The following is a 17,392-nucleotide window of genomic DNA, read 5'->3' as shown; positions in this document are numbered from 1 at the left end:
GTCGCCAGAAACTTTTTCATCACCCTGGGCAGGTTCCTGTTATTCGTGGCAATCCAGCGATGCATTTTGAGGGTGCTGGCAATGGTGCTATTGTTATAACTTGGATCTGTAGAGAGCATGAGTTGTACAGTGGCGCATCTCTGATCTCATTTGTTGAACATTGTCACTTTCAGACATGATAGAAGGCTCCTATCGCTCTTGGGATTTTTACACAACTGGCCAACTAATAGATGGTCTGCAACAATAAAATAAAACTGGTTTTCATCAAATGGAAATAGAATCAGGTCGTCTTTTTTAGGGCGACAATTTTATAGTTCCACCCCGTAGGTGGTGAATGTTATTTTTCATGTTGCAAAGTGACTTTTTTTCATTTATCTTACACCATTTATTTATATTTGCCATCTTGGCAGACAGGCCTATTTAACATAATGGAGAATGGTGAAGTCATTTCAACAACTAAATAAAAATGGTAAAATACTCTACTTGCTAAAGCACTCTACATTATAAGATATGGATCAAGGATAAATGGTGCAATCCTCAGAAAGGAGTAGGACCCTTCCCTATTTCTTGGTGCAGTCGCCAATGAAAAGGAATTCTTTGGGTCACCTTTTGACTATGGTTGTTCCATTTATTTTATATATATTAAAAAATATCCAATTTTTTTTATTTTTATATTATGTGTTGGATTTAAATTAGTTTATGCTAAATGTACGTATATAATGAACCATATGCTAAAAATTTAAGTTGTTTGAAAATTGTGTCAAACAATATTTTTAAGATTTCCTTAAAGCTTATATATATATATATATATATATATATATATATATATATATATATATATTTTAACTTGAGAACTTGTACAGAATTCCAAACTGAATCTTTAATACATAGAGGTAAATTGTTTTCATTCTGTCAACCATAATCGGATAGAAATGTTAATTATTTTATTGTTAGTTATCACTTGTAGTAACAATTGACCTACTGAAATTACAAATAAAAAGGACTAAGGACAGATAAATCTGATTCCTTATATACTTAAAAAAAGGGGAGATAAATAGGTTATTCTTAGTTATTATATATTAAGGATTGGACCATCAACTTCTTCCTCACTACAGGTTTACTAAAAATAACAAATTAACACTTTTATTAAGTTATGGTTGACTGAATGAAAATCTACCTCCTTTGATTAAATAAAGAATTCAGTTCAAAATACTAAACCAGTTCCCTTGTTTATAAAGATGCACCTAAAAGTCAGAGGTTAAATTAGATAAAATGATGCTGTGAATAGAACAACTTAGATTAGAAAAGTAGTCCAAATAATACAAATTCTCAATCTTCATCTCAAAAGTTTCGAAAATGATGGATTTTTATATCTAGAATTCAGCCACTCAACCGGGAGACTTCTTTTTTTTTCTACTCTAATTGTTGTTTAGATTGTTTAAAAAACAAACAAAAAAACAAAAAATAACTAAAATTGCATGATAAATTATTCTGTAGCAAACTTTTGTTTTAATTTAAAATTAAATTTAAGCATGCTGCATTGATATTTCGATGTTGTTTTTCTGGCAGACAATATGGGATGGCCGCCTCACTAAAAAAAAAAAAGAAATTTTAAATCCATTTTTTTTTCTTTTGTAAAAATATTTTTGCAAATTATTATATCGAGTGAATACCAAATTCTCTGATTAATTTTAAATTACAAAAATAAAATTTACAGATTTTTAGATTAATTCAATTTCCAATTTATAAATGTAAAATTCTGCTAGTTATTCTGAAATAGGATTGTTTTTATTAAAGATCGATCCAAAGATAAAGTATAAGGATTATTTTACTTTTTTTTATTTATTTATTTATTTTTTTATTTTACATAGGCGTCACCACTTATCAAGGCCGATAGGCCACTCAAGGATAAGGGTTAAAGAGTTACTTCCTTAGGAAACTGAACATCCTGCTAAAAATGTCTTTTTTCAAGTTTTTATTTTTAGATTGTGAAAATATTGTTTTATATGGCTATAATTATACTGGCAGACCAATTTTGGAAATACCAGATACTGTATATAAGCTCAGTCACAGTTGGCTTGCAAGCCAAGGACTAGCTACCAATCTGCAACACTCTTGGGCCATTTGTTGTGATCTGTTTACCAGACACTGGTCAGTGATAATAGATCGATTTCAGAATTTTCAGAGAATTTGGTGCTTAATCAATGATGACCTTAATTTAAAAAAAAAAAAAAAAAAAAAATGAAAATTTTTAGAGGTTGGGTGGTCTTGTCATATATGTTTCTGTTCTTTTTCTCATAAATATTATTACAATGAAGTTCTGTGCAAAGATGAGCTTTTTATTATTTGATATAAAATTGCAAGTTTGTATTTACAATTTACTGCCTTAAATTGCAGCAGTGTCAGTATTTCTATAAGATGGGTTTTCTTAATATTATTTACATAATTCAGTTATCTTTATTGTGGTTGTTTGTTATATTCATAATGTTTCATCTGCTTGACTCTTTCAATGTCTTTTATTATGATTATTTTTCTGTTGTGATTAATCTTTTAAAATACTTCAGTATTATAATGTATATATTTTTATTTATGCAAGCATATTTTGCAATGTATATACATGTTTTGGCTTAAGCCAATTTGTATCAGCCTCTTCAGGGAATAATTTCACTAAAAATATCCATGAAACAAATCAAATATCTTGAATAAAAATATTACATGATCATAAATGATACAAAAATGTGACTTTGTCGCCACATATATTTAGCAAGAACATTAGTCAGGCATAAGAATGCATACCTCAGTCTGACAATGTAAAGATGGGTCCAAAGCCTTGCTTCTCCATATTGTATAAAGAATTCCCAAAGTAATTCCATCAAAAACTATGGAAAAATTAGAAGTTGAAATTTCATCAATATTTCAAACATGACTGAACTTGTCAAATGTCATACAAGATGCGAAACATCATTGGCTACTATATGGGCCAAGTAGTGAGTTTCTATGAACAGAACTAAAGTTGTAAATTTTACTTTCATGACTTTAATTTAGATATTACAAAATTAAATGACCTATATTTTGACCAAGTTTGATGGTTGGTTGAGTGATGTGAACACTGGGTTGTACACAAAGGACTCTCAAAAATATAACATCCATCTTGTCAGATGTAATAAAAATGGAGGTTTTATCAGTTGTGGTCACATGGTGTTCTTTTTTACAGGAAATTATTCATTCTGTGTTATTTAATCATAATTTTAACTTAAGAGGCTTGATCAAATTTGGCTTAAACAGAAACATTTTTGCATATAGGTTCTAAGATATTTTTATAAATAAAAATTTATATACTAAATTAATATATGGCTCTATTTATTGAGCACTTTTGTATATAAATATTTTATGGTTAGTAGGAGTGTTTGTACAATCTTTATGAACAAAACTATGCCTGAAATATACATGTGTATAATTTTACTAGCAAGAAATTTTTATCATTTGTCTTTAAAAATAATATATAGACTCCCATTATATTTTTGAGATTTTTTTCTGTATTAAACTCAACTTTGCTGGCTGAGTAGACTTTTTATTTATTTTAATTTTCTGCTGCTTCCAAAAAAAAAAATTTTTTTTTTTTTTTTTATTAAAAAAAAAAAATGCTAACAGCTTCGCTTTTGGGGGTTGGGTAGTGTTGCAAGCATCAGTTGTCTGTATTTTGACACAGCTAGCCTGGGTTTCCATTTTGTTTATTTTTATTTTTTATTTTTTTTCTGTATCTTTCCTGGAGCGTTCTAACCCTGCCTCACTCACTCCTTCTCTAAAAATCCATTTAAAAAGCAACTAATTTACACTCACTAATAAATATATCCAAAATTATATATTTAAATATTTTATTGAATTTATTTAAATATACTTTTGTATAATGTGAAAATTCTGCAGGGTAAGATGCTTTTCACAAACATAACTAAGAACACAATTTGGAAACAAGTTTTCTAATTTTGTTATATGCACCTATTTTTTTTCTACTCTCATATCTTCGCATATATTGTTATTTATAGTCGTTAGCAAATGATTTTCACACAATTCTATAAATTAACTACTTACTAACCAATGATTTTCTAAAAAGTAATTCTTTTTGTATGTATATTTAAATGAATGTGACAATTCTTTTCATTTATCCATGTCTATAAGTTCTTTAGTTCTCTCCCACTGCAAGAACTCTGACGCCAGGGTCAGAAAGTGGTATTGAAAAGTCAATGTCTCCGAGAAGGGGCACTCTGACATACAAAAAATGCCTGGGGAGCTCCGTTGGCATTCCCAAGTCAGGGCGCCTCAAGCGATTAGTAATAAACTAACCCCTCAAAGAGAGAAGGCAAAGCCTCCTAGAACTGCACAGAACTAAACTCCTACTACAAAATTGAGAGGAACAGGATCATTGCAGAAATGGTCTAATCTCTGTTGATTTTGGGGGCCAAGGATAAAAATTCCTAGCCAAGCACCATCAAAGTAGCTTAGTTTTATTTAAATCAACAATATTGCATGGTTTTCTGAAATACTGTATGTGTAGTAGAGAGTAAAGACCCAAACACAGTTATTTGTATGAAGGAGATGCATTTGTAATTCCAAAACCCATGAATTATGAATTGCATTAAGCAAGGAAACCATTGGTATGATTGTATGTACCCGGTATGTAGTTACATATGATTGTATGACTTATGAATTGCATTAAGCTAGGAAACCATTGGTATGATTGTATGTACCCGGTATGTAACTATTATACATATTTTGATGACCTGCTACCTAGCTCTACTCAAGTATTGAGGACGGTTGAAATAAATACTGAAAAATGGTAGATAAAATATATCTCCTCATAACATTGTATGTAGTAAGTAAATCATTTAAGTATGTAAACCCCTGACAAGATATGTGTAGGGCTTATTTTGATGTTAATTTTTATTTTTATTTCGGACTATTAGTCTCATCTTTATTAGTTTTTTTTTTTTTTTTAAATCTTTTTATTGGTTCACAACGTTTCGGCCAACTTCCTCTGGCCTTCGTCAGGTGGTAAGCATAAAATGCTCATCTCAAAATAAAAAATTCCAATTAAGGAATAATATATAGATGCTTATTTTGATGTTTATATAATTTTACTTATAAAAGCTCTACCTACATATTGAGCACTTTTGAATTATTATTTTTTTTAATACAATACAATTTATTTAGTTATATATATATATATATATATATATATAACACAATTACAAATGAATAGCACTAAAGATTAACGTATAAACCTTTTAAAAATGATTATGCAAATTAGGCTTACAAGTTTTGTTTTGGGTCTTTGCTCTCTATTATATAATTAAAGTATTACAAAGACCGTTATTGATTTAGATAAGCATCTGTTTTGATGGTAATATGTGTTGATGATTTTTGAGTTTCTGCAAGCCCAATTACAATTTTTTCACAATTCAAATAGGGTTGGGTGCAAGTGGGGGTAGCATATTTGTTGGGGTCTGATGTGGGTTCCAAATCTGCTTTAGCAGTGGAGAACCATATCTTTATCTGCCTCATCTTTTTCATTAAGCAGATGGTTCACAGCTATCAGATCTTCTGTTAGAAAAACCAGATCTTGGAAAACATATGTCCAAAGGTGATTTTTGGAGAAGTTTTCTATCTAAGGGAAGGTTATCATTTAGTGACTGTGTTTGTAACATTGTCAAATCAACAAAGTTAAACTATTTTGGTCACTTGCTTTGTTGTTAGTCCAAATCAATGAGTCAACTATATAACAAAATGTTTCCCATTTTTATTTTTTATAAAATGTGAAACTACTAAATATACTAATTCTGGTAGTTTTATTTTGACATTTTTGAGAGTTCTCATTATTAATGATACCCTCAAATCGAATGTTCTATTTTTAAAAATAATTTTTCCATTTTTCTCTTTCTTTTTTCTATTCCTTTTCTTTTTTTCTCTTTTCTTCACATTTCTCTAGCTTTTCTTTAATTTCTTGTTTTTTCTTTTCTCATTTTCTGTTTTTTTTTTCTATTACTTTTTCACTTTTGTTCTCTTTTTCTCTTGTATTTTTTCTTTTTATCATGAAGGCAATATCTGCATTCGATTCTATTAACTCATTCACCTTTCCTCTCGCCTAAAATATTTAATGTGCAACCAATTAAGAGTTTTGTATTATATGATCTTTATATCATCTACTTTGAAATAAAAAAAAATTATTATGACAAATGATCAAAGTAACAATGTTATATTTTTATTTCAACAATGGCTGTCAATTTAATTTAGAAAAAAAACTTTTTGTAAATATTGTTTATTTCTATAATTTCAATATTGCAAATCAACTGATCAATTGTTACTTTTGAATAATTATTTTTCATTGTTAATTTGATTAATAGATATTTCAGTATTCTTTACAACAAAAATTGCTTTAAGAAAAAAATCTTATGTGTATGAGAAAGTAAAGGGAATAGGTTTTATTTTATTTAATTGAAGTAAATTGGAAGAAACACAAAAAAATGTAATTTGCTTCAAATTGTAGATCCTTCTCTGGAATATCTACGTTCAAGGGTTCCGCCTCGTGACATCCAGCATCAGTCTAGCCGCAAAACGAGGTGTTATTATTACTACACCCAGCAGTAATTGGTCATCCCTTCATTTTTTTTCTCTTAATCTTGGGATAACCAAAAATTAAATGTATCTCCCTTCAAAAAAAGTCGATTATAGTTAAGTATTTCATGAAAGGCACATATTTCCCACTTCAATGAACACTTTTTTTTTGTACCACTTTGTTAGGTAAAAGAAATCATTCTTGATTGACATTACCAATTATTAGTTTGTAATTTTAGTATTCACATTTGTTTCATTTAAAAGTAGTTTGTAGTTTATTTGATTTATATCAACTTTGTGTGAATCCTAAAATTTTTTTTGCACTATTTCAAAATAACTTAACACATAAAACCATTTTATTCAATGTTTTTTTTAATACAAAAATAAATAGGTATTTTTGCAGAATATGAACCATGCTATTCTATTATTATTATTTTTTTTTTTTAAGATAGGAGTTTTAAGTTAAATTCAGTTTTTATAGTATCTTGTTAAATTGTTAATTGAAAAATACGGAATTAAAAAGAAAACAAAAACCTCCCCCAATATTAGGAATGAGTTTCTAAATAATGGCATTATTTCAATGCAGTTTGTATTCTGTATACGTACCAAAAAATGTTTATTTTAGTAAAAATAAAACATTTTTTTTTAATTACCTGTTTTTTTTTTTTTTTTTTTTTTTTTTTTCAATATCAACTTTTGTCCTTCCAAAATTGGTAATTTTATTTTTTCGCAAATTAGTTCAGAACAAAAAGAAATTTTTTTTTCATGATTCTTGGAAATATCCTAAACAAGATAAAACCATTTTGAAATTCACATTGACAATGTGCAGAAACAACCATGATAATTTTTTCTTTTAAAGTTTTTGTTAAAAAATAAATTATGTAAAGAAAAACAATTGGATTATAGTCAGCTAACGTACTAACTTCCAGTGTAGTGTCAGGGGAAGCGTTAACAAGACAAATCAGTTGCTTCAATTTTATTGTTGTTCAGTATTTCTGTTTTGAAGCAATTTATTGAAATAAAATTACAAGCCTTACTAAAAAGTATGCAATAAAAATTAACAAAAGTATACAGATAAAAATAACAAATAGTCTTTATGGGCACTTTTAATAACAAAATTTAAAAAATAAGTTTTTAGTTTTTTAAATTTGATAAGAAACATTTATGAAATTATAAAAATAAGAATTTATTTTAATTTTTAAAATAAGTTTTTTATTTAAATTTATATAATGTTTATGAAAATATAAAAATAAAATTATTGAAATCAAAATAAAAAAAATGTCAAACATCATTAAAAAAATGTATCCAATACATAATATTTCCAAAATAGTTAAGATTTTGAAGTGTTTTCAATAATTCTTTAAACAAAAAATTAATTTCAATAATTCTTAACTAAAATAAGACTGAAAAGAATGATCGAAAACTGTAATAAAAAAGTACATGCACTGGGGAGATATAGGCATGAGAAAAAAAAAAAAAGCAAAGGAACTGATTTGCCTTGTCGCCACTTCCGGTAGTGCTGTGCCAGAAGTTAGGAAGTACATTAGCTGACTATAAGCAAACATTTAATATAATAGTCTTTCTTAAATAATTTTTGTGAAAAGTTGTTTTGAAATCGTGTTAAACAACATTTTTCTAGGATTCCCCAAAAGTTAATGTTGACAGTGATTTTAGTGCATATTTTAGTAAAGCTTGTTGGATCTCTTGTAGTTGAAAGTTTGCACTTTGTAGGCTTTATTTAGTCTCAGCACACAAACTGGGGGCATTTCTGCTTGCACAGGTCGATTAACCAGTGAGGCACAAACTTTTTATCTCCAGAGCAAAGCTACTTCATTTTGTTTGTGTAAAAAAAAAAAAAAAAAAAAAAAAAAAAAAAATTGTTTCTTACTCCCCCCTCCTTCAATATACAAAAATGAGTTTATTATTATACATAAACGATTCATTGTATAAGCTTATGAGCACATTTTTATTTTTATTTGGGGTGGGGGTTCATCCCTTTCACAAAAGTTTAGTGCACAATTGAATATATGGGTATGATCTGGGTATGATACATCTGGTGGTGAAACCTCAGCTAAGGAATTTTAGGGAGTGTGTTGTTTGCTCTTAATCGGGAATTGGTAAAATCGGAACTTCTTGGGATATCAAAATCGGTATTGGATTCAGAAAAATTTATGCATATTTTTCAAGGCCAAAAACGTTTCCATTAATTAATCTTTTTATTTGATTTTGTTTAAAGCAAATTCTTACACTGCTGGTAGTAATAAAATAATATTTATTGACGTACCAGTAAAACTAAAATCTATAGATTATCCCCCCCACAAGTGTATTTTTATGTTTGAGAAAATATGTGCACATTTAACATGTGTTTTTACGGTAGTCTGGAAAAAATAGCAAATTTATAGTTAAATATTTACAAATTTATAAAGAAATGGAATCATTAATTTAGTGCTGAATTGGGAAAATATTAGAATCATTCCATCACTTATATATATATAGTATTCACAGAATACTATATGACTCACCTCGAAAACACAATCTTTTCAGATTAAAAAAGAAATAAACCCACTATCTATGCCCGATATGTTGATGACATATTCATTGCAGCCGAATCCATACACGATATTAAAAAACTTAAACTAAACCTAGAAACACACTCCATCCTCAAATTTACACACATGAACCAAACATAAATAACAAAATACCATTTCTCAATGTATTAGTAGATTCAAGCAACCCCACTAAATACGTAACCTCAACATACAAAAAACCTAACAATAAATTACCATAGCAAATGCCCAGAAAAATATAAACCTACCCTTATAAAAATTTGATTCACCGCTCATACAATATAACATCAACCTGATAAATATTTTACAAAGAATTAACAAACATAAAACAAACCCTAATAAACAATAACTTTTTCAATGAAATCGTTGATAAACACATAAAACTCTATTTAAACTCATTCCACAATAAAACATAAACCCTAACTCTAATAAAAACGACGCCATCAAAGTATACTATAAAAACCAACTACACACTAACTTCAAAACAGATGAAAAAATAAACCTAATTAAAAGATACACTAGACCCACTGACCAGAACAAAAAGATTAAACTAATAATATATTATAATAAATTTAAAACATTCAATTTAATAATTAAAAACAATAACAGTACTAACACCACACTAATCTAAACTAATGTAGTGTATGAATTTTTTGCCCCTTCGAAGAATGTCTCCGAACCCACTCTAAAAACTCGTACAACGCATACATAGGCCACACAACAACAACACACTCCAGATGATTAACCTATCATTTAGCTGACAATAGCGCTATAAAACAACACCTAACATCCCACGATAAAAACTTACACTCCTCCGACATTAGAAATATCTTAACTAGCAATACTAAAATTTGATAGCTTAACAATTGCACACGACGACTAAAATTACTAGAAGCCATACTTATCAAAAAACTACAGCCCCTTTTTAACCGGATCTCATTTAACACTGGGACAAATATACTAACAATATTCAATAACTAACAAAAAACTAAATAAACTTTACAATAAGAAAATCGAAATTAAAAATAAAAATAATTCGCCTCTAACCATCCTGCACCCACTTTTTATAACCAATAAAAAAAAACTAAAAAAAATTATAAATACACTAAGCTTCAAAGGAAAAGAAAACGACAACAATAACAGCAACAGCAACAATCACTTCTAATGATAATCGGATGCACCGATAGAAAACACTTGAGAAAAACATGGCTGAACAAGAACCTTTAGGCGCCATTTTATACAATGTGCCAGCTGATATAAAAAGATTGCTTGGCGAATGGAAAAGATATCCAGAAAAATGGCAAAAAGAATAACTCTGGCATGTTCAATCAGATTTGCTGCCAAAATATACAAATATATATATATATATATATATATATATATATATATATATATAAAATTGAATACATTTTATTATGAAATAGAAAGAGAAATACTATGTGTTTTGAAAAGTAATCTGATTTAGAAATAACTTGCAATCTGTTCTCTTTTCACAAATTAAATTAGGATTATGTTGTGTCTTGTTACATTTTAATGAAAGTATATCAATAAAAATGATTGGTCTAGTTTGTACTATTATGGTCAGCTATTGAATGGATCTATTGTATTCAATTAAAGAATAATTTGGAAAAGTATGAACCTTCAATTTATTCCCATATCCTCTGGGATAAAAAAAAAAATTAAAAAAAAGTGCTCATATTTTTATGCTATGAATTTTGTTTTATTTTGGTATTAAATCCATGAAGAGCAGTTATTCTATGAAAACAGCATATCAACCAACTAATTTCTAATTTCAACTAACTATAACAATCATAACAAAATGAATCCCAGATGTTATCTCTGCAGAAAGTAGTCTGAAACACTTTGACCCCAAAAGCTATCAAATTTTGTAGTATTAACTTCCCTTAATTTTTATGCTGACCCCACATTTTAAGTTAACGGTTGGGAATTATTTTATTTTTTTAAATACCAAAATAGGTGTTGAATTTTGTTTGGTGGTGGAGGGTTTGCTAGAAGTTACTTTCTACTCATAGGCATGCTTTTTAACAAATCACTTGCAAATATTCCCCTCCCCCCTCCAGTACCTTTTCTTAATCCACTCATAACTGCTTCACAATATTTTCTCATCTTGTATTAGATTGTAGCTATAACACTTTCTCATTCATTTCACCGTTTATTTTTCTTTTTTTTTTCTTTTTTTTTTTTTCAATATTAACTGAATTTATACTCAGAACTTAGTTTACTTTCATCTGTTTAAAATGTGGTCTTTTCTTTTTAATTTTTCTGATTTTCTATTACCATATTTTTGTGTGTATAATCCGTCCGAGAAATTTTAGCGAAAAATTAAAGCAAAAAAGATATCATACATGAATGTAATTTTTTTATTTCGCTAAAAATAATTTGAAACTGCGAGATTACAAATATACTCGATTAGCTTTGTTGAAATAAGTTTTAAAGTGTTTCAAGTTGGAACAGTTTTTTTCTTGCAAAATTATCTGAGAACATGAGAATTCAAATATAAAGTTTTTTTTCTGGAAGACAATTTTTTTCCTTTTCTTTTCATATCAATAATAATAAAAAAAGTTACAAGAAAAAAACAAACAAAAAAACGAATTGCATACTCTCTCTCCAGATAGCTTTACCATATCATTGGGAACAGAGCTTCTGCCGAAGGGTAGTTGTGCTGTTGTATTAATGGATGTGTGGATCAGCAGGTTTTTATTTAAATAATTGTTAAAGACATCTTCAAAGCTATCTTTTTCGTTTTTTTTTTTTTTTTAATTTTTTCTCTTCTTTTTACTTTTTTTTGCTTTTCTTTCCTTTTTTCTTTTTTTTTTTACTTTTTTCTTTTTTTCCGTTTTTTCCTTTTTCTTTTCCCACATACTGCGTATGGTTAGTGCCAAATGGTCATCTATTTGGTACTAACCAAGCTCAACGTCACTTAACGATGATCTAATGAGAACTAGTGTATGAACCATATAATATCATATATAGACTTAATTACACTATCTTCAATCTTATATTTTAGCAAACTTATCTAAAATGAAAACACAAAACTAATGGATAAAATAGAATTCAATAAATAATTTTTTGAGTTTAAATGTTGAAATAATAATCAAAATAAACTTTGTTCATCGATTAAAACTACAAAATGATATTATACATGTTTTAGTTTTAAGTACATTGCACCGTATTATACACAATAAAATATGGTAATCATTTTAATTCTTTGACATTTTCATACAAATGTTAATTTATAATGGTTTTCTGATATTTTGTTTTTTAAATTGTGAAAATAAATCTATCCATCTGCTAAGAATATCATTATTCTTGAATCATTTTTTTTTTTTTAGACATATTACTTTTGAAAACGAAAATAAAAATTGCAGTTTGATGTTTCTTAAAATAATATAAAGTTATGTTCATCGTCTTAAATGAAAAATGTTGCTTTTATTTATAAAAGTCAAGAGTTCTCAATTCAAAAGTTTTATTTTTAAGTTCACACCCCCCAAACAAGGCATATTGCTACTGAAGCATAAGGAGCTACCATGAGAGGGGGTCAGATTTATTTGGTGGGGTGAGGGTGAGGGGTAACTGGTATGGTAAAGAGAGTAGAGTGAAAATTTCAAAGGCAAGTGGTCTGAGGAAGAAAATGCAATTGGAGTAAAACTTTTTTTAGGATCTACGGCCCTCAACAATGAAGGAGAGGGATTTTGCTACTAATTTGGTAGGCCAGGGATATTTGTAGTGAGGAGGGGGTTACAGGTGGAGTAAGTTCATTGGAGCACATTCTATGAAAATATTTGTAAAATGAGCACAGGGATGCAACAGGGTGCTAAAGCTTAGCAAACAATTTGAGACATGTATTATTTCGATTAATCGGACTAATGTTCTCATCTGAGTTTTATTTGCACAATTTTTCAGGTTATATGACCTCTGATCTTCTTCAGGCATATAAGTTGCCATGTTTGATATTAGGAAACAATTTTATATTTGTGCAAATAACACTCCAGATGAGAACATTAGTCCGATTAATCCAAGTAATACGAACAATCAATCCTCATCTCCAAAAATCAGAATTGTAATGCGGAATTTGTTGGGTTAGAAATTCTTCTTGGGATCCTGCCTACGAGAAAGAAGCTAGTGATTAGTGCACTATCCTAGATGTGACAACAATACTTTGTGCTCAAGCAAATCGTGGCTCTATAAAAATGTGATATTGGCTGGTATAAGTTTTCTAACCCAATAGAGGAAGTCTACCTTCTTTGTAACAGATGCTAACATATTGTATATACTTATTCTACTTTATTGTGCCTGAGAATGTCTAGCTGAGAAGTTTAAATGTTGGACTTTCAGGAAGAGTGCTATTGGCCATGACAATAGGTGGCCAGGAAGATGACCGTTTTATTTTGCCTACATCCTATGTTAGTACGCCAATCAAGAATGCAACATAGAATATTATTTTACAATAGTTCTAACACCACCATTGTTTTGAAATGTTGTTCACACATCTGGGTTGCTGCCATTATCAGTGTTTTGACCATTAGTCTTTGGTCTTTCTTTTAGTATGAACCTTTGATTTAATCCACCCTGGGTAAATGTCTCTATTTAAATATTTACTAATTCAAGGCTACAAGAACTGTAAGTAGATTAGGAGATGAACCAATATGTGAACCAATAATTAAGAAAGTTTGATAACTGAAAGAATCGGTGAATATGCTAAGCCAAGTATGGCGATGAATACAATATGGGAGCAAATAATTTCGAAAGGGCAGATAATCTCAAAAGTAGAAAATTAATAACGAATTAATTACAATCTAAGCATTCAACATGATTACAGATAAAAGTTGACACCTGGCTAACTGGATATATAGGCATTAAATAATATTCAGAGTGAATTCTTTTTAAAGAAACTTAAAAAAAAGATAACTCTTACAAAATATGGAGCACATTATTAGCAGAGTTCAAATTCGGTTGGGTGTTATGAGTTACCTGATACTGTACTCTCATGGTTATACGCATATGAATAATGCTCTCTAGCTCTATGGAGTAAAAATCCGAACTTGTTTTTAATGAATCATTTACAGTCGATATTATGTTTTTGACATAAAATAACTAAAAGTACCAAGTTGTGTGAAGAGAATTCTAGTGTACTAATATTGCAAGAAAACCTTATTTTGTTTGAAAACCGCTAATTGACTCAGTTTGAGAATCCTTCATTTTAACCTTCCCCCTCCCATATTTGAGAATTCTTAATCAAGCACTCCCTTGTTTTAGGACTGTTGATTACCCTCTCTTCTGGTTTGAGAACCCTTTATTAAGTGCCTGTTTCATAGCCCTTTATTAAGTCCCTTTTGATTAATTAAACCCAGAGTTTGAGAACCCTTGATTCACACTGATCAACCCAAATCCATTCATTATACATTCGTTATTAACAGTGTAAATGTAAAATGAATTCTTAATGTTCTTTGTAATATTTAATTTTCATGAGTAAACAAACTTATCCATCTATTGGAAAATATTTATTTTAAATAATTATTAAAAATGTATATATATAATACCATATATAGTGTTGGTGTAAAGAACAGTATTTATTTTAATGCCTATGAAAAATGTGAACTTTATCAACCATTTAAGTTTTGCATTTCGTTTTATTGTTATCTTGTAAAATTGTCTGAAGTTACTTTTTGGAAGAATAACTAATAAAAATCTCAATATAAACTTTTTATTGGAAAAATTATATTCAACCCAAGACACCATTAGAATTATAAATGTCAATTCTTAGTTTCTTTTGTTTGTATCAAAAAGCAGCAAATCTTCGTTTTTTTTTTTTGTTTTTTTTAAATAATTTTTTTATTTGTTGATTATTCTCATCAGGTTCTATAGGATCGTCTGAGTCTGCTAGTCCAACGAGTAGCCTGAGCAGCTACCAGCACCAGTATGAGACTGATTCTGGGCATAATAGCATTGCCTCCTCGAATTTTGACAGTCGCAGCACCAGTTCTGTTGGATCTTCCAATTCCCCAACTCCAACACGGCGTGCCAATAACGTTCCACAGACAGGTGAGATACTTTTTGCTCAAAACTGTCATTACTCTGCATTTATGTGATTCTCTTTTAATATTTTATGATTTTAATTTGTTTTATATTGAACTATATTAACAGCGAATGTGGGAGAAGTTTCTCCCCTTGTTTTTTTTAATTAGAAATCGTTTTGACAACCTTTTCGTTTTTCTTACTGCCTGTTATAATTTTTTATTCTTGTCTTCTGTGATAAAGTTAAAATTATTCTTTGTGTAAAAGTGAATCAAAAACAAGGGAAGTAATCCAGTTTACTTTCCTTGTATCCAATACACTATTTCCTTGGAGTTTGGTTCATAATAGTAAATGTTTCGTTGGCTGGAAAGCTAACTTCACTAAATATCAAAGTGATCCATTTGTTTCCTCCAAAAATCAGCCATCTTGCTCCTTTTGCACAAAACTAAATTTAAATAAAGTTTACATTATCCACATTTCTGCTTAGCAATTGTATATCAAAATTGAAAATGAACTCTAGTATTATTTAGTCATTATTAATTGAACAAAATTTTTTTATATAACTATAGTTTTAAGACTGTTTTATATCTTTCAATCTATGAGGATTTGCTAAGAACTTTTAAGCCACAAATAACTTTCTCTTTGACAAGTTTAAATAATTCCAAATTCCTTTCAATTTACTATTTTGAATCAATTCTTTTCAATTATTAACAAAAGATTAAAGCATCTTATCCAGAATTCCTCCTATATTAAAAAACAAAAATAAAGAAAAATCTGTACAATGTACATACCTGTGATAAAACTAAAATAATAAAAAAAATCACATAAATTGATCAAGTAGTTTTATTTTTATAAGCAAAATCAATTTTAAGCGATTCATAGAAACTTGTGGGCATTACAACTTAAATCTTTTCAGTTTGAATTGTGTTGAGTAATCTCTTAGTTTTTTTTGCTTTTTTTTTTATTGGTTTCAAAATGGCAAGTAAGACGGCCACTCTTTGGTTACTCATAAAATTTTATTTTCTTTTTATAAAAATAAAACTTGATCAATTTAAGTGATTTTTGGAATAAAATATTTTCATTTTATCATAGTACTTTTATCATACAGATTTTTCTTTTTATGTTTGTCTTTGTTTTTTAATATAGGGAAATTCTTGACAAGAACTGATTAAAACAACTAACTTGTTTTTGAAGAAATGAAAATACATTTTTGTGGATTTAATTTTTTTTTTTTTTTGAATGCAAATTTTAAAAGTTTATTTTATTTTCGACTATTACATTGTTGATTTCAATAAAAATTAATAATCCATTGATGGTAAGCACAAAAAATATAATTATCAAACATACATATAAAGATTAAAAAAAATCTAGTTCATATATTTAAGGGAATCTGTTTCATCGTAATGTTCTGTACAATCTATTTACTTGCCTTTCCATAAGAACTCAGTTTTCCAGCAAACAAACATTCATGCTATCATGATTGCCTCTCTTTTCTTATGCATGCAACAGTTATATGAAAGTGTACAAAGATAAAATATTTGTACTGACAAGGTATTCAACATAAAATTGAAATATTTTAACTGAAAAAAATGAATCATGTCCTGATAAAGTAATGTTAATGCTTTTTTTGTTGTTTTTTTTTGTAATGTAAAGACAAATACATAAAATATATGAAATGATTGGTTGGACGATTAGAAATATTTTCTAGGGATGAAAATGCAAGAATAACATGGTACAGCAATAACAAACACTACTTTTCTAGTCAGAAACAAAGTTTGATTCATCAGTTTACAGCCTTTTTGGATCTGACTTGGAAATCTGACAAGATGACTTTATAAGTTTCAAAGTCATACCTAGAAAAGTGACTAATAACTGATCTGTTCTATAAAAATAGGTCAGAATGTCTAATTACTACCAAGATGAGAAAGTGGATTTTAAGACCTTCAAAAATAGAAATATTAAAAAAAAAAAAAAAAAAAAATCTATGCAATTCTTTTTCTAGAGTCAAATATTTTTGGAACAAATTATTTCGAAAATTGTGACGAGTTTTTTTTTTTTTAACATGATCTGGATGAATTCAGAACTAATGGTAGAAGAATGACCTTGTAAGAACAATGTTGGAGTCTATTTGATGAAGTATTAAATGTATATCTCTAGATGAAATAGAAAGAGAGGATATA

General features: G+C 28.5%; 1 protein-coding gene across 17 annotated transcripts in view; it reads left to right on the top strand.

The window, feature by feature from the left end:
• LOC145259913 (rap guanine nucleotide exchange factor 6-like) overlaps window positions 1-17,392 on the top strand; it is a 917,527-nt gene that overhangs the window by 847,090 nt on the left and 53,045 nt on the right. For all 17 annotated transcript variants that reach the window (XR_013864228.1, XM_080117853.1, XM_080117856.1 and 14 more), the window contains one exon: window positions 15,054-15,239. Coding sequence is in view for 16 of the 17 variants with exons in the window: in XM_080117853.1 (XP_079973979.1) it covers window positions 15,054-15,239 (186 nt within the window). In the remaining variant the exon portion in view is untranslated. The remainder of the gene's footprint in view (window positions 1-15,053; window positions 15,240-17,392) is intronic.

Source organism: Euprymna scolopes, chromosome 35 (assembly GCF_053919585.1).
Source record: "Euprymna scolopes isolate OS-2025 chromosome 35, ASM5391958v1, whole genome shotgun sequence".
Taxonomy (NCBI): Eukaryota; Metazoa; Mollusca; class Cephalopoda; order Sepiida; family Sepiolidae; genus Euprymna; species Euprymna scolopes.
The sequence above is the reverse complement of the archived record's forward strand: the minus strand, read 5'-3'. Positions and strand labels throughout refer to the sequence as shown.